The 22,588-nt window shown below is 39.6% G+C and overlaps 1 protein-coding gene across 1 annotated transcript; it reads left to right on the top strand.

Annotated features, from left to right (window-relative positions):
• Nucleotides 1-301: 301 nt before the first annotated feature.
• Nucleotides 302-20,442, top strand: LOC145327608 (uncharacterized). The gene is made up of 14 exons (XM_080171147.1): nucleotides 302-412; nucleotides 1,419-1,490; nucleotides 8,795-8,882; nucleotides 9,253-9,291; nucleotides 9,870-9,955; nucleotides 10,755-10,847; nucleotides 13,558-13,614; nucleotides 14,406-14,503; nucleotides 16,772-16,833; nucleotides 17,687-17,750; nucleotides 18,473-18,543; nucleotides 19,280-19,329; nucleotides 19,851-19,924; nucleotides 20,321-20,442. Exons 1-14 carry the CDS (start codon nucleotides 342-344, stop codon nucleotides 20,440-20,442), a joined length of 1,047 nt encoding a protein of 348 aa, XP_080027273.1. The 5' UTR covers nucleotides 302-341.
• The last annotated feature ends 2,146 nt before the right edge of the window (nucleotides 20,443-22,588 follow it).

Raw genomic sequence — 22,588 nt, 5'->3', positions numbered from 1 at the left:
AATTAATAACAGTTTTGTAAGCCTGGGCCTTTAGCCCATGGGAAATAATGAAGTTTGTTTTAATCTTAAATCTTTTTATTTAATATCTGCGAGAAGCTGTCTATAATACGATGTGATAAATAACTATTCTTTTTTTAAATCAGGGATTTTAAGGGATACAACAATGACAATTGACTAGACCTCCAAAGATGATAACAAAATTATAATTTTTGTAGATTAAAACTACTGGTAGAAGAGTTAAGACACTGTTCTAGTTTAAACAACTAAATCAAGATTTTATACAAGTTCACGAAGTTTTTATAGTATTTATAGATAATTTTTAATTTGCAGATTTTGTGCAAATGTTTAAATTTGTTAGAAAGATATTTTGGTGGCTCTTATTGAGAGGTTGGCTTCCTGACTTCATTCTTAGGTAGATAGATAGATGGATAGATAGATAGATAGATAGATAGATAGATAGATAGATAGATAGATAGATAGATAGATAGATAGATAGATAGATAGATAGATAGATAGATAGATAGATAGATAGATAGATAGATAGATAGATAGATAGATAGATAGATAGATAGATAGATAGATAGATAGATAGATAGATAGATAGATAGATAGATAGATAGATAGATAGATAGATAGATAGATAGATAGATAGATAGATAGATAGATAGATAGATAGATAGATAGATAGATAGATAGATAGATAGATAGATAGATAGATAGATAGATAGATAGATAGATAGATATATAGATAGATAGATAGATAGATAGATAGATAGATAGATAGATAGATAGATAGATAGATAGATAGATAGATAGATAGATAGATAGATAGATAGATAGATAGATAGATAGATAGATAGATAGATAGATAGATAGATAGATAGATAGATAGATAGATAGATAGATAGATAGATAGATAGATAGATAGATAGATAGATAGATAGATAGATAGATAGATAGATAGATAGATAGATAGATAGATGGATAGATAGATAGATAGGTAGATGTATTTTATAGATGTATAACCCAGACAACTTTTTTGGAGACCTTTTCTTCTGCTAGATAATTATTTGCTGCAATTTTATAGCGACTTTGCTATTTATATTTCTAACGCTATTGTCTTATATCCAAAGACCAAACTAAAAGTTGGCACAGGGTCCCCAACTCGTGGGTAGATGTACATATAGCGCATGCCCCCACTATTCCTTCCTTTACTTTAGTTATGACTAGCGGCTACGCCCCTAGAGGCCTCTAGGGGGACTTGAGTTATAAATCTTCCCGGGACCTTTGAAAACCTACCCTGATAAGGAGAACCTGATCGTTTCAGCGGTCAGCGAGATCCTTAAGGATTTGGTTTAAACAGACATACAAACAAACATCCTTTTACTTTATTATCATAATAGTTATGATATTTATAGGCGAAGAATTCGCAATGGTGTGAGAGATCTGTCGAACAGTATCAAACAAGAAGCTAAGGATTATGAGAAAAGGTAATTTCCAATATAATATCCACTGGATTAGAACCGGTTCTGAGCCATACTGAAAATTCTTGTATAGAATCATATTACCGACAATTTTTTATGAATATCAAAATAAAAATCATAAAATTTTGTTTTAATTTTGTAAATTTTCATTTTAATATCCGCGAAAACCTGTTTATAATACGATGCAATAAATAATTATTCTATAATTTAGATATTGTATGGTAAGCCGAGCCTTCTCGGCCCACAGGGTAACGAGTTCGAGTTCAACGAGCCCTAGCCTTGAATTATTCTACCAAAATAAACTAGCAGGATTTAGTCATACAGAAATTATATATTTAACTGAATAATATTTACAAGCAATGTTTACTATATATATACAACAGATTATAACAATGGTTAGGTTTGAAGGGGGTGTGGGACGCTAGGGCTTAGCTCCCGGCGGTAGACAGGCTGTGGGGGCAGCGGTGGTAAAAGGGGAGGCAGCGCCTCCCGGTTGTATAATCGCGTGAGGGGCGCGTGATAGCTGCATGTTTGAGTCCCTCCCCACATTTAGGCAGGCCAGTTTGACCGCTAGATAGCGGGGTCAACATCGGTCATGAGATAGATGGTGATATAATAAGATTAGTGCAGTGGGTTTGTTATGATAAGTCACAGCGTAGCAACTCTGTAAACTGCCTGTCCGTCTGGTTGTCGTATTACCACAACCTCCCCTTCAAGGGTTGCGTGGCTCTCGAGCCACCAGGCCTTGAAACCTGGGGATACGACAGCCTATGTCTGCGCAGGACAGGCTCTTCCTGGGGCACAGCTCGATGGAGGACAGCTCGGGCTACACAGGCTCCACGGGACACTCGTTGCTCGGTCTGGCTGTGGTTGGATATCAGCATTGTCAGCTCCTGGTTGGCTTCTAGACGGGGGTTGGCGACGGCTAAGCCCCGGCGCTGGAAATTTTGCCTTGTCTGCAGGACTAGCTCTGCCTCAGCGGGTAGCTGGACACGGAGGCCTAGGCTAACTCTGGTGGTTCCCAAGGGGGGAATGACGATGGATGAGGGCGCATAAAATTCCATGGGGGCGCCTGCTTGATTCAGGTTGCTTGGCCTCCTAGCTCCTACCCGGATAGGGATGGCTGTCATCAACAGGGGGCACATGGCTTCAGCTTCATCCTCTGGGGCGGCCTCTTCCATTGCAATAGCTGCTTCTCCTCCATAGGCTCGCTGCTGGCTGGCAGGTGCTCCATGTCTGTATCAGGATTCCAGATGGCATCTCTGGGTGGCTCTGGAGCTGGCGGCGGCGGCGGTGGTTCGTTGGGTTGCTCCTGCAGGTCCTCTTCTACTGGGTCACGATCCTGGCCGCTGGGCTGTGGGGCGGCTGCGGCCGGCTGGTGCACTGGGAACTGTCCTGGGTCGCTAGCTGCGGGCGCCGCCGCTCCAACTGGCAGCTCGGTGGCATCCTCGTCGCCGTCCACGTCGACTTGAATGTCTGCTGGAATCTGGTGGGCAGTCACATCTCCAGTGTATTTGCGCAGTCGGCCTACATGCGCGGTAACTTCCGAGATCCTGGCTATTGGAGAGGCAGGTTTGATGACATAATGGACTTCTGTAGCTTTCCTCACTACCTTCCAGGGGCCAGTCCATCTCTTGGTGATCTTGGCTGCCTTCCCTGGCACCGGGCGGGGGGCCAGGTACCAGACCAAGTCTCCAACCTCATACTTGGCCGTGCCTTCGTAGGCTGCCGCGCTCCTCCGGATGGCTCCCTCCTCCTTCTGCTGGATGGCATCATACACTGCATGGTAACGTTGCAGGAGAGCTTGGACGTTGGCTGGAACCGAGGCATATTCTGTTTCTGGCAGCCGGAGCACCATGTCCACCGGAAGCTTGGCCTCTCTCCCAAAGAAGGCCAGGAACGGGGTCACGCCGGTAGATCTGCAGGCCTTGGTGTTGTAGGCGAAGGCAATGGCAGGCAAGTGGGGCTCCCAGTTGTTGTCGTCTCTGTCTAAGAACAGACGCATGCCTGTATTGAGCGTTCGATGAAACCTTTCCACTCGGTTGGACTGCGGGTTGTAGGGTGGTGGATGTGTCAGGCCAATCTCAAGCCTGGAGGCCAGTTCCTGGAATACCTGGCCGGTGAACTCCATCCCATTGTCGGAGTGGATCTTCAGGGGGCATCCGAACGTGGCCAGGTGGCGGTGCAGCAGGGCTTCAGCCACCGTGAGGGTGCGCTTGTTGGGGATGGCGTAGAGGCTGACAAACCGGCTGAACCCGTCTTGACAGGTGAGGATATAGCGGTTCCCGGCTGGGGTCTCTGGCAGTGGCCCCACCAGGTCGATGAACAGGACTTGCTGTGGATACCCCTGGCGGGAGGGCACATGTATCCCTTGCTTCAACCTTTCCTTGGTAACCTTCTGGACACATTCAGGACAAGTCTGAACCATCAGGCGGACGTCACGGGCCAGGTTGGGCCACCAGAAGTGCATGGCAACGCGGGCGATAGTCGCGTCCATCCCAAAGTGCCCGGCCATGGGGGTCCCATGGGCTAGAAAAAACGCGTCCTGCTGGAGGGCCGAAGGCAGCAGGTATCTTGTCCGTTCCCCTGTCAGGGTCTGGTCAGTGGTGGTGAGGCAGCCATGCTTGTCAAGCCCCAGGGCTGGGAAGCGGCTGGCGTACTGCTGCTCGTCTCGTTCCTTGCCGCGCAGCTCAGCCTTGGTTGGGGCTCTGCCATCAGCCACCCACTGGCGGACACGGAGCAGGAGAGGGTCTTGTGTCTGGGCTTTTAGTACTCTAGTTGGGTCCAGTCGGGCGGCAGGGGGCCGGCTGGCTGCGGACTCCCCTAGCTGGCAAAGGTTATGGATATACTCAGCCTGCTCTGCTAATTCTTCGGCGCTGGCCGTTGGCATGTTGGCGTCCTCTCGGCGGCTGAGGGCGTCAGCGTTGGTGTTCTGGGTGCCAGGGCGGTGGCAGACAGTAAAATCTAGGGCCGCTAGCTCCTCTTGCCAGCGGGCCACCATCCCTGTGGATGTGTTCAGCGACTTCATTTGCAGCAAGGCTGAGGAATCAGTGTTGATCTGGAAGCTGCGGTAGGACAAGATGCCGTGGAATTTCCGGATTCCATACATAATGGCGGCCATCTCTCCCTTCCAGGACGGGTAGCGAGTCTCGGGGTCGGTTGTCTTGCGCCCCACGGCGGCAATCAGCCTCTCCTTGCCGTCCTGGCATTGACTCAAAATGGCAGAGATGGCGCGGCTGCTGAAATCTGTGGTGAGCTGGAATACCGCTGGCAAGTCAAACCTGGGCGGCGCTCGGATGGGGGCTTGACGGAACTTGTCCTTGAGCTGCAGCAGCTGGGCTTTCATCTCAGGTGTCCAGGCTAGGGTCTTGGCCGTCTTCTGCCGATTCATCTCGTAGGTGAGGTCGGCATACTCTGGGATGAACAGGCGGTAGTATCCAAAGAACCCCAGAAGCGCCAGCAAATCCTTGGGGGTGCTGGGGGCCGGCCAGTCCAGGATACGGTCAATATAGTCCTCTTGCATGGCTATCCCCTCACGGCTGAGGGTGTGGCCCAGATAATCCACCTTGGCTCGGAACAGCTTGGTCTTGGCTGGCTTGAGGCGGATTCCTCCCCGGCGGTGGGCTTCCAAGACCTCCCGGAGCCTAGCCAGGTGGGCCCAGGTATCCTGGTGGAAGGTCAGGACGTCGTCAAGGTATGACTGGAGGTTGGCTGTGCCTAATGGGTTTAGGACCCCTGCAATAAATCTGGAGTAGACAGATGGCGCCGTAGCTAGGCCAAAGGGCATCCTTTTCCATTGGTACAAGCCCCTGGGGGTGGTGAAGGCGGTGCAGGGCCGGCTGTCCTCAGACACATGGATGGTGTAGTATGCGGCCACCGCGTCTAGGGCACTGTAGACGGGGTGCCCTCCAGCTCGTTCTACCAACTGCTGGATCCTGGGCAGAGGGTAGCTATCCAGCTCCAGGCACTTGTTGAGGGCTCTGTTGTCGATGGCCCAGCGGGTGCTCCCGTCCTTCTTCTTGATGGGCACCAGGGGGCTGCTCCAGGCGGAGTCTGACGGCTCTATGACTCCCTCCTGTAGCCAGGTGTCCAATTGTTTCTCCAGCTCAGCCTCCTGCCGCGGGTTCAGATCCCTAAATCTCTGGCGGATCGGCTGGGTCCCTGGCTTGAGGCGCAGCTGCAGCTCGACTACATCTGTGCAGCCGGGGGTAGAGTTGGAGAAGACGTCCCTGTATTCTGATAGCATGGTCCAGACCTCCTTTTTGAGCAAGGGGTCCTTGCGCAGGAACTCGTTGTCTTCCATCTCAAGGGCCTCCCACAACTCTTGCACGTCTGGGGGCTCAACAGGCTCTTGGAACGAGTGGAGACTCGGGGGAGGCTTATCAGAAACCTCTAAAATGTCAGGCTTGACCAGCTCCCCTGCCACTGGGAGGCCAGCGTCCAGCAGGAGGGGCGTCTCCCCTTCATTCACCACCAGCACTCGAAACACAGTGGCGGATCCAGGCCTGTGGGCATACAGGCCTTCTGGGATGACAAGATCCTCCCCAAACCTCTGTTCTGGGGCAGCTAGTTGGATGGCATCCTTGGTGCGGTGGCCTACTAGCTCAACAGGGATCGCCATGACACTGCGGCCAGGCAAGACCACCCGCTTGGCCGTGCGCAGTTGGGGTGGCTGGCCGTCGGTTGGAGTGACAGCGCTTAACCTATACGTGGCTGGTGCGGGGTCAGCTTCGGCTCCGGGACCCACCGGCCGCGACTTGACGGGCTCGGCCTTGGGAGGGGCTGACGTGTCGGAGCCAGGTGTGGCTCCGAGGGCGTCCGGCCACGATTTGACGGGCTTGGCGCTGGGAGAGGCCGAGGCGCTGGGTCCAGCCTGGGCTCCGTGGGCGTCCGGCCGCGACTTGACGGGCTTGGCGCTAGGAGAGGCTGAGGCAGCGGAGCCATGCGTGGCTCCGGAGGCGGCCGGCCACAACTTGACGGGCACGGCGCCGGGAGAGGCTGATTCCTGGGAGTTGAGTGTGGCTCCGGGTGCATCAGACCGCGACTTGACGGGTCTGGACTCGGGCTTGGCTGGTTGACTGGCTGGGGGTCCCAGGTAGAGGGGGCCAGGTGGACACGGCTGGCCGTTGATAAAGGTGTCGGCGGAGAAGATTGGTTCTGGAGGGCTGGCAATCTCAGGGAACGTTGTTGGCAGGTTCTCCCGCGGCACCTTGGGCACTGGGGGCAACCCCATGGCTAGCAGGTTGGCCCCCCTATGGGCGTTGAGCGCAGCATCCACTCAGTGCGTGCCTTTCTCGACCACACGCGGCTGCTCTGGCAGTGGGCCTGGCAGAGGCCCCTCATAACTCAACTCTCTCTCGGCTGTCTCCCGGTCAATGGGGACGCCACGGAGTGGGATAAACTCCCCACGCACCCACAAGCAAGGTGGTTGCATGTCGAAACAGAGCCTAGTTCCGAACTCCTTGAGAAAATACCCTCCTAGGTTCAGAGGGTGTGAGAGGTTCCGGACCACAGTCACGTGGTACAGATGGAGTATAAGGGTGTGTGAGACTGCCATATATAATTCTTTCAATTTTCCTATTACCTGGAGGGGCTGGCCTTCCTCGTTAGCAGTCAGGATTTGGGTGTTGTCCGGAATCAACATGCGTTGCACGCCCATTGCGTGCATGAGGTGTTCAGAAATTACAGCAGACCCTGGTACACGGTTGCCAGAATCGATCATGGCATCAACCTGTACATGCTGGGCAGGGTCAGGAGTAGGAAACCTCACCCTGATATGGCAGGGGAAGTGGAGGTCCTGCCCTTGAGACAAGGGGGCCTCCCGTTCGGCTGGGGTTGGCAGAAACTTCGGTGGTGGCCGAACCGCAGCTATGGTGGTATCGCTTACCATGGTGGCTTAGACTGTAGCTTCGAATCACTAGAGCTTACTAATTATCACTGGGTCAACAATTTTATATTCATTTTTATCACTTGGTTGATATTTATACACACTTATGTGTTGTTATCACTAGGAGCTCTAGGTGTGATTCTGGAAGCACTGGCAGCAGGGAATGTCCGTCCTGCAAGGTTCAGAGGGGTGACGGCGGTAGGGAATGACCCGTCCTACAGCGCCGCTGGTTCGAATCCCGAAAATGGCGGCAGGGAATGGCCCGTCCTACAGCGCCTCGGGTTCGAATCCTGGAAGGCAGCGGCAGGGAATGTCCCGTCCTGCCGTGCCTGTGGCTCAAAATCTGCTATCCGTCGCAGTGGTAGGGCTTACTTGTGTGCTGAAGCTTCGCAGCCACACATTGCCTTCTCAAGGAGACCAGCACCCAGCTGTCTGTCTCGTAGGTTTGGCCTGGGTGTCCTGGGGCTTGTCCCAGCTACACTTGCCAATTTAGACTCAGTTCTGTAGCCGTCTGAGCTAAATTATCCGATTACCGTGGCTGCGCACCTAGCGCTACTCCTACACGGTACGGAAAAAGCGTCTTAACTGGCGCTTTTAGCAGGCTAAATCTGCTTGCCGTAGGCCAGAGGCCCACATATTGCGTTCAAATTGATAGAAATTCGACCTAAATAGGCCGTCTCACGGGTCAGTTGGCTTCTCAGTTGGCGGCTGATTGTCCCCTTACTTGCCAAAGGGTCCAATCAGAGGTAGAATAGGCTAGTTTCTGTAAGGCTCGATTGAAACACGCTGACACCAAGTTATGGTAAGCCGAGCGTTCTCGGCCCACAGGGTAACGAGTTCGAGTTCAACGAGCCCTAGCCTTGAATTATTCTACCAAAATAAACTAGCAGGATTTAGTCATACAGAAATTATATATTTAACTGAATAATATTTACAAGCAATGTTTACTATAATATACAACAGATTATAACAATGGTTAGGTTTGAAGGGGGTGTGGGACGCTAGGGCTTAGCTCCCGGCGGTAGACAGGCTGTGGGGGCAGCGGTGGTAAAAGGGGAGGCAGCGCCTCCCGGTTGTATAATCGCGTGAGGGGCGCGTGATAGCTGCATGTTTGAGTCCCTCCCCACATTTAGGCAGGCCAGTTTGACCGCTAGATAGCGGGGTCAACATCGGTCATGAGATAGATGGTGATATAATAAGATTAGTGCAGTGGGTTTGTTATGATAAGTCACAGCGTAGCAACTCTGTAAACTGCCTGTCCGTCTGGTTGTCGTATTACCACAATTGGACTGGGACAATTAAATGAGCACAAAGGTGTATAAAATTTGGGAACTTTTTTAGAATTCTTATATTTAATTATTTCCTAGAAGGGATAATTTTGCTAATCATAGTTGTGGTTGTTCATTAAGATTCCTAATTTTAGAGAAACCATCATTGATGAAATGGTACAGGAGTTGAAAGAGAGGCCCATAGCCATCCATCAACAAGAAGCTAATGAACAACATTATGAGGTAGATAGATAGATAGAGATAGATACGTAAATAGATAGATAGACAGATGGGTTGATGATGACCTCCCAACGCACCTTGAAACATACTCCATGTCTTATTATTGCGGTGTTAAGCGTCCATTCACCCGATGAGGATTTAGTTATTGTCTGGAAATCCTAACTGTGCATGGTAAATAATTGCGCCTGTTTATTGGCTAAAACATTCCTCCTACTTTAACTCTAGATGTTACGCACCTGACATAGCAGAATTGGGTACAATCTTTAACGTCTCTAGTATGACGCAGTGTAGTCCAGGCTCGAACCCAACACCTAACCTACCAATAAGAAAGTGTGGGAATTATCATTAATTGAATAAAATTAATAATTTTTAGGTGCCCTCCGATTTCTACAGAATTGTTCTTGGTCCAAAAGTAAGTATTTATTAATCCATAGTACAAAGTAGCTTGATGTCTGTCCGTTCGTCCGTCCGTCCGTCCGTCCGTCCGTCTGAAGATCTCAGTAACCACTGAACCGATCGGATTCTACTCTTCAGAGAATATACCTACTGGTCCTGTGGTGGTTTTAGGCTATTTTCTTGGGGGATGGGACAACCCCAACCCCCCCCCAAAAACCAGAAAAAAAATTTCATTAGATATTTTCATTTTTTTATGAATTTTACCTTAACATTTTTTTTATCTTCTCTTGGGGCAAAGCCCCTAGTTTTCTAAAAAGTATTTAACATTTATATTCTAATAAGGAAAAATTCATAACATTTTGATTATAAAGTGTTTTCACTCAAAGTGCACAGATTTCCCCTCTGTAAGTATGTCCTTCAACAGTGTACCCTGTATATAAGCTGTTTTGCAACAAATTTACTTAGATTTTTAAGTAAACTTATACATTTATATTCTGCTATTTAGTTATAACACTCTACAAGTGTTAATGTTCTTTTGTCCTACTGTTTTAGAGCTTTGCTTTTATGGATGTTGTCATCCTTGTTTTATTTTAGTTGAAATATTCTTCGTGTTTGTACCCTGAAGGATGTACAAGCCTTTCAGAAGCAGAAGAACATATGCTCAATCTGTATATACAAAGGTATTCGATAAAATAATTACTTGGATGTTGCACTAGATTTTTATGTATTCTAATAAAGTAATGCTCTCAGCCGTCTAAAACACCTCATCCACCCCCTTAACTCAATCAACTCATATTAGTAGTAACCTAAATTGAAGACAAATTTTACCCTGTCAATATATCCATGTATTCTATACCAATTAAAGAGGTAAAAAGTCGGCTGTGTATGTCTTTTTTTTCAATGTATAAATAATTGTTTAAAAAGGCCCCTCGGGGTTAATAAAACTAGTTTTAATCTTGCAATTTTCCATCTTAATATCTGCAGAAAACTGTGTATAATACTATTCTAGATCCAAAATGGTTGATGTTATGAGTTTATTGGATCTTAGATGTTGATGGGGGGCTCTGTAGCCCTGTATGTTTTATTTTAATATCTGCGGAAAAATGTCTATAATACTTTTCTAGATCCGAAATAGTGGATGGAATGAGTTTATTAGATCTTGGTTGTGGATGGGGGGGGGGGTCTGTAGCCATGCATATTTTATTTTAATATCTGCAGAAAACTGTGTATATAATACTATTCTAGATCCGAAATGGTTGATGGAATGAGTTTATTGGATCTTGTATGTGGATGGGGGGGGGGGTCTCTGTAGATCTACATATTTCATTTTAATATCCGCGGAAAACTGTGTATAATACTATTCTAGATCCGAAATGGTTGATGGAATGAGTTTATTGGATCTTGGATGTGGTTGGGGCTTTGTGGAACAGCATGTTTTATTTTAATATCTGCAGAAAACTGACTATAATACTATTCTAGATCCGAAATGATGGATGGAATGAGTTTATTGGATCTGGGATGTGGGTGGGGCTCTGTAGCTTTGCATTTTGCTGCTAGGTTTAAAAATTCCAGGTATTAATTTTTTTAACAAGCGGCTACGCCCCCTAGAGGCCTCTCTAGGGGCACTTGAGGAGGATCTTGGTTGGTAATTAACTATAAATTACGTCCCTAGAGACATCTAGTGGTACTCAATGAGGGGAGGGGGAGGGGTGCTCAAAGTCGAACTTCCCCACTTATCTAAATTTAAGCTTTAAAAAGAAATCAAAATTAAAAAAATTGGGTGGGTGGAAGCATTTTTCAAGTCATAGAAAGGTGGTGTTACCCTCCACCGAAATAGAAATAAACCTTCCCAGGACTTATGAGAAGCTACACTATAAAGGAGAACCATATTAGTTCAGTTGTTAGCGAGATCCCACGGTACAAACAAACAGACAGACAGAATTCTTTTTATTTACCTGTTAAAACTAACTGCATTTTCTTTATGACCTTTTGTTTAATCTTAATTATTATTTGTGTTTGCTTGATGTGTATTATCTTGCATTTGCTCACAACAAACAAATTTTCAAAGCAAGGACGTTTTTGTTCAAAAGAAGTATATATGCAATGTTGAAACATATCAATAAATAAAATAATGTTTTTTTTATTCGTCAGCTTTGAAAACTTTGATTGGTTGGTTTATTAAGTTGAGTCTTCAAACATTCTAACATGTCTTAATTAATGAAAAGAGCTAACTATTGCGAATGGACCGACCCTATTTAAAGTAAAGCATTGTTTCTAAAAATAAGTGCAAAGGTACTTTGAATAATGCATAGTAAACAATCAATATAGATAAGAAAATATGATACATTTAGTTTCTATGCATAAATTTTCAATATTAGGATCTATTAAAATAGAATATCCGTTATTTTTTTGAGTACCTTTATTAATTCTTTATTGGTTTGTTAAAACTAGTGGTAATTTTGTTTATCATCAATGAGAATGTAAATAATTGTATCGTTTATTCTATTATTAAGTACTATGTATATTGTTTAGTAAACAATAAAAAGATAAGAAAATATGATACATTTAGTTTTTAAGCATTAATTTTCAATAATAAGATCAATCAAAATATAATATCCACTGTTTTTTGGGTATCTTTATTAATTCTTTATTGGTTTGTTAAACTAGTAGTAATTTTGTCTATCATCAATGAGGAATGTAACTAATTGTATCGTTTATTCTATTATTAAGTACTATGTATATTGTTTAGTAAACAATAAACAGATAAGAAAAAATTATACATTTAGTTTTTAAGCATTAATTTTCAATAACAAGATCAATCAAAATATAATATCCGCTAGTTTTTTGGGTATCTTTAATAATTCTTTATTGGTTTGTTAAAACTAGTAGTAATTTTGTGTATCATCAATGAGAATATTCATTGTATTATTGTAGATTAACTAAACTTGGTGCAAAAGTACTAGGTATGGATTCTTATATAGTAAACAATCGATAGATAAGAAAATATAATACATTTTGTTTCTATGCAGAATTTTCAATATCAGGATCAATCAAAATATAATATCCGTTAGTTTTTTGGGTACCTTTATTAATTCTTTATTGGTTTGTTAAACTAGTAGTAATTTTGTCTATCATCAATGAGAATTTAAATAAATTTATTGTTCATTGTATTATTGTAGATTAATTAAACTTGGTGTAAAAGTACTAGGTATGGATTGTTATATAGTAAACAATCAGATAAGAAAATATGATACATTTAGTATCTATGCATAAATTTTCAATATTAGGATCAAGTAAAATATACAAAGGAAATATTTTTAAATATCTGCTGGATTAGAACCGGTTCTTGAAAAATCATGTATAACATCGTGTTACGTACAATTTTCCACAAATATCAAAATAAAAATCATATAATTAATAACATTAACAGTTATCTTATAATTTATAATTAAATATCCAAGGAAAGCTTTCCTTAATACGTTGCGATAAATTACTATTAGGGGAAGGAGGGGTTTTGGATTGCAGAACTAATTTAGCCAATTCAGACTGTGCAACCAGCCGTTTTGCAGATTTTAAGCTGCTGATATAAATTTTAATCTTCTTATTTTAAACTTGATCCAAAAAGTGTACAGAATTATTTAGTGTGTACATAGTTAAGTAGAAATATTCAGTTTTATGCATTATCTTATCAACTCTTGTTTAATTAAATAGCAAAGCTATTCTATGATTAGGGTAGGTCTGTCGTTCGTACATAATTGTTGATTTAGGCATGTTGATATTGTCCTATCGATTTCACACTTTACATGATGATTCCTCTAACAGTTAGGTACGATTTAGGAAGCTTTTCATTTCTACATCTGTTAACAGGAAGTCCGTACGTCTATTAAAACATGCTGATTTTTAATTTTTTGACACCAACTGATTTTTTTGGAAAAAATGATTCTTGGAATTATTAAAATTTTGAAAATATAGATCAAGCCGTTTATGGGATATTAATAGACACAAACAATTCTTTAATTCAAAAAATAAAATCTTAATTTTTTCCAGTATGGCTTTTAAACGGATTTATATACTCTGGATTAGAACCGGTTCTCAGCCACACTGAAAAATCATGTATTTCCAATGAATTTAAAATAAAAAAATTTAAGATTAATACCAGTTTTCTAATCCCGGGCCTTCGGCCCCTTGGGGCTACAAACCTGGTATCAATCTCTAATTCTTGATTTTAATACACGCGGAAATCTGTCTACAATATGTAGCAAATAACTTATATCCATTTTAGAGTATTCGCGCTATCCAATTCAAGAACTCAGAAACAATTCATAGATGGAGAAGCAAAGTAAGTTAAATCTTATTCTTGATGAAAAATAGCCTAAAACCATGATGGGTTCAGAATAAATGACAGTTTACCCTCGAGTTTTATCTGGATCAAAAGTGAAATAAAAGAGATAATGTTAGGTTAAGTAAAGTTAAGAATAGCCTCTTGTAGGGATATTGCCCCGCTGTGTTGGAGCCTTGTAGAAGCTAAAAATAAGTTTTTTTTTCAAAATCATAAATAAGTAAATTTTCAAAATCAGCTGACTTTCAAAGACCCAATACAAAATCAGGACAAGGTCCTTGCCTTGTAGGGAAATTTATATAGAATAGCTCTTTCCCCCTCTAAATTCTTACTTTAATCTTTTAATACATGGATTGGATATATTGGCAGGGAAAATTTAGCTTGCTAATATGCACCTCATTTAATGGTTAGTTCGTTTCTCCAGTAGGAGGAGAGGGGATGGGGTAAAGGGGGTGGATTGTTATTATAGCCTGTTGCGAGTATCCCTTTATTAGAGAACATGGAAATCTCAGAGAAAGAGGAAACCTTGGGATGTTTTTTTACACTAGTCCCCAAAGTTTTTATAAAACGTTTTCTTATTCGTTGTCTTATCAACTTTGGGGACTTTTTATTAGTTGTTTCATTATGTTGAGTGTTCACAAGTTTAAATAACTAACCTTTAATTTACAGAAGGGGATATTTGTTTACCATCAATGGGGATGTACATCAATTAATCGGACATTGTCTGATCCCTTTAGACCCCTGGGAAATCAGGGGCAACATCCCTTTATTAATATATCCATTATTTGTAGGGATAGAGGACTGACAAATTTGACTGTGTTTACTGGAGACGTCGCCGTTTTTGATGATCCTCAGTTTAAACAAGCTTTTGATAGGGTTATCTCAATAGGTAGGTTTGGTGATAATTGATTCGATTTCGTACAGTGCATATTCTGTACTTTATAGGGGCTAACAAAACTCGTTTTAATCTTATAATTTTTCATCTTAATACTCGAAAAAAGCTGTCTATAATATGATGCGATAAATAACAATTTTCTTGTTCGCAGGCTATAAATCTTTTGGTAATTTTATTAACTTTTAATTGGTTGGTGTAATAAGTTAATTGTCCAAACGTTTCATCTACAGAGAGATACATTTTGATGTTACTGTATTTTCATGACAAGAAAAGCAAAGATTATTTATTTAAAATTATAACAAGTTTGCTTTCATGAAGTCTTTCATAAAACCTCTCTATATATGATTTATTTAAGGCTGAATTTCTATGACCTGAAGAACTTTATAAAAGCAAAGTTGTTCAAAATTTTAAATAAATAATCTTTTCTTTTCTTGTCATGATTATGCGGTTACTCCTAAGGGATGAAAATTGAACTTGAAATTTTCAAATCTAATTTTTTAAAAATGGCTGCATTTTAGATTTTATTGAAAAGTGAAATGAGGTTACCTAACCTAGGGTAATGAAATGCACTATGTCCCAATTTAGGTTCTGACACAGAAGTCAAAGCACCTTTTTACGCACTGTGATTAATCTATCTTTCATTGTCTTAGCATTTAAGATTCAAATTCAGAGATTTTCTATATTGTTGGACTGGAAAAAAAAATATATATACAAAGATAGATTGATATACCGACAGACAGATAAAAAGATAGATATTAGCTAGAAGAGAACATACAAATATATAAAGTGTGTTACCTTTTTTTATGTTTTATTATTATTTGGCCACAACTTGGTCAAAAATGCTCACAAATCAGACCTTTTTCGACCGAAGATGCTCAAATGGTTCCTTTACAAGCCCAATCAATCAGTTTTAAGATATCTTTATATTTCAAGAAAAATTGATGAAAATACTAAAAAACGGCAAATTTGGGTGTTACCTTTTATATGCACAGATACCATAAAATCAACAGAAAAATACTTATTTTTACTTTTCTGTCATTTTTAAAGTTTGATTCTGTTAAATTGGCTATTCTTGAAGGGATTTATGCATTGATTATACTGAAACATAAAATTGGACAGAAATTAATGTATTTCAAAGAAAGAAATTTTGGAAAATAAGAAATTCGACCTCTATCACTTCAGAGGACAGCTGCCAACCTCCAGTTGACAGGATATAGTTAAATACTTGTTAGCATTAATAATTAGCCCAAAAAGTAAAACAAAATTTTTTTTAATATGGTAAAAAAAAATGATAATCTAAATCTTAATTTTGGGGATGATTTTCTTAAAGACGCTCTTGCTGTTGGTGATGATGACCCAGATGGTATCCAACTACATGAGCATTATGACAACTTATCTATTAAACTATGGTCCAATTTTTGTATTTGTAGCACACTCCAATCAAGAGAAATCCCAAAACATACAATCAAGGTTTTTAAATTCTCTAATTCATAAGGAAAATATAGTAGTTTTTAAAAGATAGTTATATTTCTTGTTACAACTTTTAATTGGAGGCTGTTACAAATACAAAAATTGGACCATAGTTCAATAGAAGAGTTGTCATAATGCTCATGTACTTGGATACGATCTGGGTCATCATCACCACCAGTAAGAGCGTCCTTCAGATCATCATCCCCAAAATTAAGATTTAGATTATCATTTTTTTACCATATTAAAAAACTTTTTGTTTTACTTTTTGGGCTAATTATTATTGCTAACATGTATGAAACTATATCCTGTCAACTGGAGGTTGGCAGCTGTCCTCTGAAGTGATAGAGGTTGAATTTCTTATTTTCCAAAATTTTCTTTCTTTGAAATACATTAATTTCTGCCCAATATTATGTTTCATTATATTTCAATGCATAAATCCCTGTAAGAATAGCCAATTTAACAGAATCAAACTTTAAAAATGACAGAAAAGTAAAAATAAGTATTTTTTCTGATGATTTTATGGTATCTGTGCATATAAAAGGTAACACCCAAATTTGCTGTTATTTTAGTATTTTCATAAATTTTTCTTGAAATATAAAGATATCTTAAAACTGATTGATTGGGCTTGTAAAGGAACCATTTGAGCATCTTCGGTCGAAAAAGGTCTGATTTGTGAGCATTTTTGACCAAGTTGTGGCCAAATAATAATAAAACATAAAATAAAGTAACACACTTTAGATAGATAGACAAAAATAATAACTTCAAGAAAAAGTTTTATATTGTTATTTTTAGAAATGTTTGAACATATGAAGAACTATGAAATGCTGCTCGGAAAAATATCTACATGGCTAAAGGTAATGGATATATTATCACCTGGATCTTACATCAGATATTTTCATGTTCTCTAATAAAGTTATTTTGCATCGGGCTAAAATAACAATCCACCCCCTTTACTACCCTATCCCCTTCCCTCCAACTAGACGAACGAACTGACAAATTATGAATTTTATGTTAGCAAGCTAAATTAATTACACTTTTTCCCTTGTCATAATATCCACGTATAATCTATATCTAAATTCTAAAGGTGAATATCAAGGAAAACCTACCATTTTGTAAGTTCGAATCATGGCTCAACACTTTTTCATAACTAAAGACGTAAAAAATGTTTTTTACTGCTGCTCTGCCAGCCATGCGAAATAAATAGTTAGATTAAGTGGGGAATGGCTTGGCCTAAAACAGTTGCAAGTTAGGACTTAGATGCTGTGAGTATTGGTGCAAAAAATATGACGTAACAAAAAAAAATAGCCAATGAGAGTCCACTATAAATTTTACCATTGGTCAATAACGGCCTCTCATTGGCTAATTTTTTTGTTATGTCATATTTTTTGCACCAATACTCACAGCATCTAGGACTTACAGACAAAGGTTGTGCAAATATGTATTTGATTGCACGACTCTTGTAAATTACAATACTTAGTTTTTACATTGTGTAGAATTAAAATATTGTATAGCTACCAGGGGAGGGAGGGGACATTTAATTGTAAAATCACACAAATACACAAAGTTTTATAAACAAGATATCTTGTTCATCAGCTTAAAACTTTGGGAACTTACTTGGGTTGTACTTTTTATCATTTACATTAATTTAAGGAGTAATTACTATCGCCAATTATCCCCAAGATCTCTGATAAAATGCTAATATTATAGGACGAAGGCAAATTGTTTGTTCATATCTTTACCCACAAGTGGAAGCCTTATGACTTTAAAACAGGTAAATTGCCAAATTTCAGCTGGATTCTGAGCCATACTGACAAACCACGTATTGTAGTACATTATAAATAACGGGCAAGGTCCTTTTCGTGGCAACGCCCCTTAATGGGCGATTCGTTTTATTTTTTAAATGGCTTTTAATAGGTTATTTTGGGTTAGGTTAGGTTATATTGGGTTAGGTAAAGCCCCGCATGGTTAGAGCCCCCCGCAGGTGCTAGAAATAGGAGAAAAGCTACTGTGAAAATACGAAGAATCGCCCCTTAAGGAACGTTGCCACGAAAGGGACTATACCCTGAATAACTTTTCATAACAAATAAAATAAAAATAACGATGAAATAGATAAGTGATAACTTTTATTATCTTTTAACACAGTAATATACTTTAAATTTATCAATAAAAAATTATAAGAACATTCAGAAAAGCGGAGCTATGAAACGGTAGGACAAACAAACATTAACACTTGTAGAGTGTCAGAACTGAATCAGAATATAAATGTAAATTTGTTGAAAAAGTTTAAAATCAACATGTTTAAAATGGACGTTCTGACATTCTGGTAACGATTATAGAGTTGCTATGCTTTCTAAATCCTACCAAACTACTACAGGAATCACCATGCAAAGTTTGATTTCGATAGAACAATTTTAACATACCTATATTACCGAAAGGAGCTAACCGTGTATTTAGCTAACATTGGACCTACCACTACTTGTTTGTTTTATGTAGATTGGATGGCAAGAACATTTTTTACTGGCGGAATTATGCCTTCACATGCTCTGCTCCTCAACTTTCAAAGGGTAAAAAAAGATTAATAGATGCATAGATAAATTGATGGATAGATATAAAGATAAATAGATGAATAAATAAATGAATAAATAAATACTTTCTTTACTGGTGGAATAACGCCTTCTCATTCTTTACTCCTCAACTTTCAAATGGTAAAATAGATTAATAGATGGATAGATAGACGAATGAATAGAAAGATTGATAGATAGATATATAGATGGATAAATACTTTCTCTACTGGATGAATAATGCATTCTCATGCTTTATTGCTCAACTTTTAAAGGGTAAAATAGACATATGAATAGATAGATAATTAGATTAGTAGATATAGGTATAAATTGATATATGGATGAATAGATACATTTTTTACTGGTGTAATAATATAGAAAGATTGGCAGAATTTGTTTAAAGATGAGTAGGTAAACTAGAAGATCCTACAAATTTAAACTTAAAAAATTTAAATTAGTTAATATATATTTTAAATTAGGATATTATATTACAGGGCTCGTCAGCCGCGACTAAGCCCAGAATTTAAACCCATTTGGAAAAGAGTAATTTCAATATTATGGCTATGTTGAAACTTCCAGCTAATTTTTGCAATAGTAAAAGGTTGATTTCCCTGAGACTTACAAAATCCTCCCGAGCCTTGTTAATACACCTTAGGGTAATTTAACTTAAAATTTAAAGGGAAACGGATATGTAGCTGTGTTGGTGTTTTAATGTTGATAATGATTTTTTTATTCTTAGGATCTATTGATTGAAAGAACGTGGGGTGTATCTGGTGTTCACTATCAAAAGTAAGATTTACCCCCCAAAAATAAATAAAAACATGGATGGCAACATTCAAAAGTAGCGAAGCACAAAACATTTCCTGGTCGGAAAACTGGCTAATAATTTTTTTAAATGTGAAACTGTAGAAGATAGACAATAAGGAAACCTTCTTATATGGCATTTTAAAAAGATCAAAGGACCAAGTAAATTGTAAATTTACGTACTGACAAAATGGCTTATAAAGTAGCTTCGCTATTGAAAACTACTTTTATAGATATTTTGGGAATAGTCCCTTTCATAGCAACACCCCTTAAGGGGCGATTCGTCGTATTTTTTGAAGTTGCTTTTGATAGTTTATTTTAGGTTAGGTTAGGTGATTGCCCAACAGGGTTAGGCAATTGGCCCCGCAGGGTTAGAGCCCCCTGCAGTGGCTAGAAATAGGAGAAAAGCTATATACTATACCCGATATTTTTCAAATGGATATTGATAATGTTACCAAAACAAATATTTCTGCTTAGTTTTACTTTAATGCAAAATTGTTTTTTAGGACCCTAGAAGCCTGGCTGAAAAGAATGGATGATAACAGGGCAATTGTTATGCCAATTGTTAAAGCTACTTATGGTAAGTCAAATTAGATAACATTCTATAGTATTAGGATGTCGCTGTGTCTAAAGCCTTTTCATCCATCCATGCCCCCCTACCCCTAAATCTATTGCTGCCAGTGCATATATTTATTTTAAAATTGTTACAATAAAGGTTGCGTGATTTTTAATAAAAAATGTGATCAGATTGCACCTGTTTATGGGTTACAGCATTCATCCTACTCTTACTATTAGTTTCACTTGCAAGACATATCAGCAGTAGGTACCATATTTAACGTCCCTAGTATTACACAGTTGGTCTAGAACCCGACAACTCCCCGGCAGAAGACATTTCATTTATGATGCTAATGCCGAGGGTCCATTAATGCTTGATACAGCTGCGCTACCGAATAAACACATTAACGTTCTTGTTTAGGTGATGCATGGCAACGCTGGTGGCTGAACTGGCGGCTGTTCTTCCTTGTGTGTGCAGAAACATATCTATCTATCTATTTATCTATCTATATTAAGGTGATAAATGGCAACGCTGGTGGCTAAACTGGCGTTTGTTCTTCCTTGTGTGTGCAGAAACATATGTATCTATCCATCTATCTATATATCCATCTATCTAACTATCCATCTATCTATCTATATTAAGGTGATAAATGGCAACGCTGGTGGCTGAACTGGCGGCTGTTCTTCCTTGTGTGTGCAGAAACATATTTATCTATCTATCTATCTATCTATATTAAGGTGACTCATGGCAACGCTGGTGGCTGAACTGGCGGCTGTTCTTCCTTGTGTGTGCAGAACCATACCTATCTATATATCTATCTATCTATCTATCTATCTATCTATCTATCTATCTATCTATCTATCTATCTATCTATTTATCTATATATCTATCTAACTATCTATCTATCTATAATAAGGTGATGCATGACAGCGCTGGTGGCTGAACTGGCGGCTGTTCTTCCTTGTGTGTGCAGAAACATATCTATCTATCTATTTATCTATCTATATTAAGGTGATAAATGGCAACGCTGGTGGCTAAACTGGCGTTTGTTCTTCCTTGTGTGTGCAGAAACATATGTATCTATCCATCTATCTATATATCCATCTATCTAACTATCCATCTATCTATCTATATTAAGGTGATAAATGGCAACGCTGGTGGCTGAACTGGCGGCTGTTCTTCCTTGTGTGTGCAGAACCATACCTATCTATATATCTATCTATCTATCTATCTATCTATCTATCTATCTATCTATCTATCTATCTATCTATCTATCTATCTATCTATCTATCTATCTATCTATCTATCTATCTATCTATCTATCTATCTATCTATCTATCTATCTATCTATCTATCTATATTTAGGTGATAAATGGCAACGCTGGTGGCTGAACTGGCGGCTGTTCTTCCTTGTGTGTGCAGAAACTTTCGGGATGGACAATGGGTCAGAGTGGGGCGTTTCACACTATCTGTTCAAGAAAAGATAAACTGTTTGATTTGCATAAAACCAACCTATGTTTATTACATTTTGTCTGTTTCTAAGATTTGAAATAGGGAAGTAATATTTTACAATGAAATGGGGGTGAGTGTTAGACCTTTTATAATTTTACTAATGTTTTAAATTGTGTAAAATGTTAATGAAATGTATTATGATGAATTATATTGTGTGTGGAGTAATAAATATAAAAATTTAAATATTTAGTTTTGACTTACTGGATTGAAAAAAAGTTCTGTATCAGAAGGAATAAGATAATTAACTATAAATTGTTATACATAACCAAAGATGATAAACAAAATTATTGGTTTAATTGTTTATGCACAAGTCCCTCCCTAGAAAAATTGAAGTGGCTAGTGTCTCGACTAACACGACAAACGGCTCAATAGACCGAGATTGTACAAAATTTTTAAAAAGGCAATAAATCATCCTTTCAAATGTATGAGTATTTCAAAAGAGAAGCTTTTCTATATTTAGGGTCGGTCCTAAAGATAGCTCTTTTCGTTAATTTAGACATCTTTGAATTGTCCTATGGATTTCAAACTATGCATTATTGATGATGTCTATAACAGTTAGGTATGATCTTTTAAGCATTTAATCTTCTTATAGGTTTACAACTTTTTTTAGGGAGATACCTCCATCCTACCCCCCAAAAGATAATCTGGGAAAAAACCTCCCCCCTACCCGAATCTTTTACCTCTTATTTCAAAAACTAAATTTTTAAGTGGAGGTTCGACTTAACCCCCTCCCCCATCTTCAAGTGTACATACATAAAGTCAAAGAAAGCTTTACATGTTTTAAAACATATCATATTACATATATTTATTTAATAAAAGAAATATATAATAAAATTTAAAAGGTTTAAATATATATATTTTACATATAGACTATAGGATGTTTTAGGATGCAAATTTAGGTTAGGTTAGGGCAGGGATAAGGGATGGGAAACGTAAGAAAATATTATTCCAGGCCTATTTTCCAACTAGGCCTAAAAAACTAGTTTCGGGATGACGCAGTAGTTAGATTTGAAAACTATGAACAATGATGAAATAGCTATTATATGAATGCAAAGAAAAAAAGTATAGAATAGAATTCAGGTAGTTGATTCCACCTATCATAAAATATAATAAAAACTTTTCAAAAAACCAATATGTTAGTGGCTTTAAGTAGAATCCCGTTAAGATGGTCATTAC

The sequence above is a fragment of the Acartia tonsa genome, chromosome 9, assembly GCF_053477335.1.
Source record: "Acartia tonsa isolate MP-2025a chromosome 9, ASM5347733v1, whole genome shotgun sequence".
Taxonomy (NCBI): Eukaryota; Metazoa; Arthropoda; class Copepoda; order Calanoida; family Acartiidae; genus Acartia; species Acartia tonsa.
This window is presented reverse-complemented; position numbering and strand designations above follow the sequence as displayed.